General features: G+C 55.2%; 3 protein-coding genes across 3 annotated transcripts in view; 2 read left to right on the top strand and 1 right to left on the bottom strand.

Annotated features, from left to right (window-relative positions):
- The window catches only part of GUITHDRAFT_144049 (hypothetical protein), a gene marked incomplete at both ends in the record, with an annotated part of 6114 nt that extends 4501 nt beyond the window's left edge, over positions 1–1613 (top strand). Inside the window, 7 exons of the mRNA XM_005825577.1 lie at positions 45–248; positions 514–558; positions 603–683; positions 821–913; positions 1143–1255; positions 1374–1434; positions 1590–1613. Of these exons, the coding sequence (XP_005825634.1) occupies positions 45–248; positions 514–558; positions 603–683; positions 821–913; positions 1143–1255; positions 1374–1434; positions 1590–1613 (621 nt within the window). The remainder of the gene's footprint in view (positions 1–44; positions 249–513; positions 559–602; positions 684–820; positions 914–1142; positions 1256–1373; positions 1435–1589) is intronic.
- A 222-nt stretch (positions 1614–1835) lies between these two features.
- On the bottom strand, positions 1836–2420 carry GUITHDRAFT_115203 (hypothetical protein; the record flags this gene model as incomplete). The annotated part of the gene is made up of 1 exon (XM_005825578.1): positions 1836–2420. One exon carries the CDS (start codon positions 2418–2420, stop codon positions 1836–1838), a length of 585 nt encoding a protein of 194 aa, XP_005825635.1.
- An 869-nt stretch (positions 2421–3289) lies between these two features.
- Positions 3290–3864, top strand: GUITHDRAFT_115204 (hypothetical protein; the record flags this gene model as incomplete). The annotated part of the gene is made up of 4 exons (XM_005825579.1): positions 3290–3381; positions 3601–3645; positions 3689–3725; positions 3799–3864. The coding sequence occupies 4 exons, from the start codon at positions 3290–3292 to the stop codon at positions 3862–3864; spliced, it is 240 nt and encodes a 79-aa protein (XP_005825636.1).
- Between the last annotated feature and the right edge of the window lie 709 nt (positions 3865–4573).

A 4573-nucleotide genomic window follows, 5' to 3' on the forward strand; every position in this document is an offset into this window, starting at 1 on the left:
TCCTCCTCCTCCTCCCACCGGCAGTGTCTCACGTTGCTTCACAGGAGGGGGAGCAGCGCGTGAAGCGATCGCTGCTGACCAAGAAAGGGACGATCGTCGGGCCCGATGACGTGGGAGGGCCGGACGAGTCAGACCTCCAGGGGTCAGTGGAGGATGAGGAGGAGGAAGGTCGCAAGGAGGAAGACAAGGCGTCGTCAAAGGCCGCAAAGGAGAAGGGGAAGTTGACGAGAGCAGAAAGAAACAAGCAGGTCTGCATCCTCTGATGGTCTTCCTCGTCGCCCCCGTCCTGTGCTGTCCTATCTTCCCCCTCCCCTCCCCTCCCTCCCAACTAAACACACTCTTTCATCTTCCCTCTGTGACTGCATGTTCCCTGCTCTTCTCTTCTCTCCCTCCCTCTCTCTTTCCTTCTGTTTTCTCTCCTCCTGTTTCCCTGTCTCATCATGTTCTCATCATCTCCGCTGGGTTCCTCTCCTCCTCCCCTCTCTTCTCTCTTCTCATCTTCATCCTCCTCAGGCGAGACACAAGGAGGTTCTGCGAGCCCAGGCAGCAGCGAAGGAGGTCGGTCTCTGCATCCTCCTTCTGTGGTTAACGCAAAATGGCAGGAGAAGAAACTGCTGAAGCAGATCAACCGCGTCGGAGAGATCAAGAAGGAGGTGGAGAACATCTTGAAGATCCGAGAGCAGGTGAGGGAGAGAGACAGGAGGAGGAGGGGGCGGACGAGGACGAGGACGAGGACGAGAATGAAGAGGAGGGGCGGAGGAGGAGGAGGAGGAGGAGGAGGAGGAGGAGGAGGAGGAGGAAGCGGCTGACTGCATGGCAGGCGTCCAGCCTTGAGGCCTCACTCAAGGATGAGAAGGAGGCTGAAAGGATCAAGAGACTAGGAAAGATCAAGTTGCAGAAGGAGGCACCAGAGGTTCCAACCGCATCCGCCCCCCCCTCCCCTCGCCCTCCCTTCCCTTCCTTCCCTCCTCTTGCTCTCCCTACCCCTTGCTCTTGCTCTGGTACTTCCGCTCTCTTCTCTTCTCGTCACGTTTCTTTATCCCCCTTCCCCCCTCCCCCTCCTTCGTCCCCTTCCTCCTCCCCTCCCTCCTTCCCCCTCTTTCCTCCTCCTCCCCTGCATCTTCTCATCGTCATCTCGGCAGGTTCTTCTGCCGGAGGAGATTCCTACTAAACTTCGCGCGGTCAAGCCTGTTGGCAACACCCTGCGCGACAAGTTTAAGAACCTCCAGAAGCGAAACCTCATCGAGCCCAGAAGGTACAGGATACTACCACATCCTCCTCCTCCTCCTCCTGCTCCTCCTCCTCCTGCTTCCTGCTTCCTGCTTCCTGCTTCCTGCTTCCTGCTGATACAGCTCTTTCTGAATTTCTGGCAGATCGCAGGCAGGAAAAAGGAAAGACAAGACGCTCTCTGTCCTCAAGGCCCACAAAATCAAGGTAATTCTCCTCCTCCATCCTCCCCTCGTTGATCAACATCCTCATCGAACCCTCTTGTCATTTCTAGTTTCACTATTCCACACGCTCTCCTCGTCCTCGTCCTCGTCCTCGTCCTCGTCCTCTTCCATCTCGCAGTCAGTGACCTCTTTCTTCAGGCTCGGGCTTTCATCGACTTCTAACTTGCTGTCTGAGGAGAAGCAACTGGTCCCTCACAAGCGAAGCAGCAGAAGATCTGTACAATGAAATGAAATGATCTCTGATATTCCTCTCCAGTTCTCTTCTCTTCCCCCCTGCCCCCCTGCCCCCCCTTACCATCCTCCTCGGTCTCCTCCTCCTCCTCCTCCTCCTCCTCCTCCTCCTCAAGCACCATGTCACACACTCTATTCACAACCCCTCGTCTCTCAATTCTGCTTACTCTTTTTCTCCCCATCCTTCTGCTTCATCAGCATCGTGATGGCCAGCTCCGCATCCTCGATCGTCAGCCCCTGCCTGCAGTCAACCCGCACGACGTGCTCCTCCAAAAGAGATCTCCTCTCCTCCTTCTCTCCATCCAGCAAGTCCTCATCGTCGAGCGCTACCCAGGAGCGAACCCTGATCCGCCTCCTCTCCGTCTCCTGCGACTCCACGACTCCGTTCACGACCTCCTCCTCGTCCTCGAGGTTCAGCCAGCGCAGGATCTCGTCCTGCCTCCTCGAGCCGCTGGCTATGGGGGTGATGAGGTCGAAGCGCTCGATGCCGGAGAGCGGGCCCTGCTCGTCATGCTGCGACGAGAAGGTTCGGAACTCCTGGAGGATTTGCTCCTGCCACTCCCTCCTCCTCCTCCATGTCGACGACAGCACGAGCACGCACCCCGTCGCCTCCACGATCATCGCCAGCGATCTCATGCAGGAGAGAGGAAATATGGCTGCTGGTGCTGCTGGTGCTGCCGCCACGCTCTCGCTGCTCGATGTGTCGTCCGAATCTCCGTTGGTAGCAGCATCCTTCATCACAGCCCCAGCTCCAGCCTCCTCCTCCTCCTCCTCCTCCTCCTCCTCCTCCTCCTCCTCCTCCTCCTCATAATCATCCCCCGCTCCTTCTCCTCCTCCGCCCTCTTCCCCGCCTCCCTCTCCTCTAGCTTCATCCTTGCGTTCTCCTTGCACACATCACAGCTGATGCATTGCGCGCAGCTCGTGCAGACCTGAGCTCTGCATTGCGGCTCCTCGCACAGCACGACATCACGGCAGTTCTCGCAGAACTTCTCACCGCAGGCATCGCACTCCCACACGACATCTTCAGACAGACCACAGTCGTCGCAGATCTCCTCGTCGAATGGGAGGAGGACGCCATCGATGTCCAGGAAGACAACGTCCATCCCTCTGCCCCTGAACTGTGCGATCAGAGTCAGCCAAACATTTCCTCCTCCCTGCTCTCCCATCCTCCCCTTTTTCCATCTTCTCAAGTCTCCCGTCCTCTCCCATGTTCCTCCTCCTCCTCTGTCCACTCCCTCTACCAACTTGCTGCTTCCCTCCCTCCCTCCGTCCCTCCGTCCCTCCTGCTTCCGTCCGTCCGTCCGTCCCTCCTTCCCTCTTCCCCCCTGCTCTTTTTTTTCCAGTTCGGCAGCCCAAACCTCCTCCCCATCGCTTGCTAACTTGCTGCTGCCGCCGCTGCTCCGACGACGACAAGCAGAGCTGTCACTCCTGTCTCAGCAAGTTCTTCCTCTGCCCCCTTCGTCCTCTCCTCTCCTCTCATCTCCTCTCCGCCCCTGTCCGCTCCCCTTGATCCTCTCCTCTCCTCTCCTCTCCTCTCCTCTCCTCTCCTCTCCTCTCTTATCTCCTTCGTGCACGAGCTCAGCATCCTGTGATCGCGATCTCTGGGCATGACAGCATCGCTTAAGCACTTCATCCTTCGCTCTACCGCGCTGAAGCTTTATCGAGATCTGTGCAAAATCGCCTGCAAGCTTCCTGCCTCGTGAGTGAGAAGAAGCGCCAGGGAGGAGAGGAGAGGAGAGGAGAGGAAGAGGAGCGGAATAGAAAGATCGAGAAAAGGGACAGTGGAGGGGAGGGAGGGGAAGCATGGAGTGGAGGGAAGGAGGGGGGAAAGCAGGGGGAGGGAGAGCAAGAGATGAATGGAAGGAAGGAGAGGGAAAGGGAGGCGGGGTGGGGAGGATGGCGACTAAACGTGGAGCAGGGAGTACAAAGAGGTGAAGGCGTTGATAAGAAACGAGTACAAGAGGTAAGATGAGTGTGTTGATATTTCACGTGAGGGTTGTCAACAGATATCACGATGAGACGAACCTGGAAGTCCTCGAAGATGTGAGTCAGAGACGAGAGTGTTGGATGAAAGGACGATGCTGTGCTCATCTTGATTCTAACGGCTGATGGTCAGGCCCTTCAGGTTGGGAGTTTACAGTTAAAGAAGCTGAAGGATACAGTTGGGAACATCTACAATTGAAGGGCATCGTCTTAGTGGAAGAATTGGAGGTCTTGTCTTGTGTTTTGTTGTTGTGTACTTCGTTTATTTCATGCATGAGATGTAGCATGAAGACAAGACAATGAAAACTCACTTTTATTTAAACCACGAGATTCAACGATTCATGTTTCATTTCAAACATGTTGACGATTCTACAAGTCTTTGTTGGCATATGGAAATCTCATACCAACCATGGGCAAACATCACTGCAGTAGTGGGTATAGTTGTAGTTGCTCAGTAGATATTGATCACATCACCGAGATATTCCTCCTGAAATAGACAAGCAAGTCACCGAAAGGAATCATCATCATATCCATCATCATCGTCGACATCGTTATCGTCATCATCATCATCATCATCATCGTCGTCGTCGTCGTCATCATCATTGAGTTCTCAATCATTCCACCTCATCCTGTATTACCTGATATTCACCCACATCCACTGGCTCGGAAATATGCCAGTTGCAAGGATGACCTGTCCACTCCTGCTCATCATGGTTACCGGGAAGCAACAGAACACAAAGACTGATAAGGATTTTTCGCTCCTCAAACAGGCGTTGTGGGTTGTCGCTTCAACAAACAGGCTCCTCCTCCCTCCCCTCCCTCCTTCTCTCCTCCCTCCGTCCGTTCCTCCATCCATCCATCCATCCTTCCTTCCTTCCTTCCTTCCTTCCTTCCTTCCTCCTCCTCCT

This window comes from Guillardia theta, assembly GCF_000315625.1.
Source record: "Guillardia theta CCMP2712 unplaced genomic scaffold GUITHscaffold_82, whole genome shotgun sequence".
NCBI lineage: Eukaryota > Cryptophyceae > Pyrenomonadales > Geminigeraceae > Guillardia > Guillardia theta.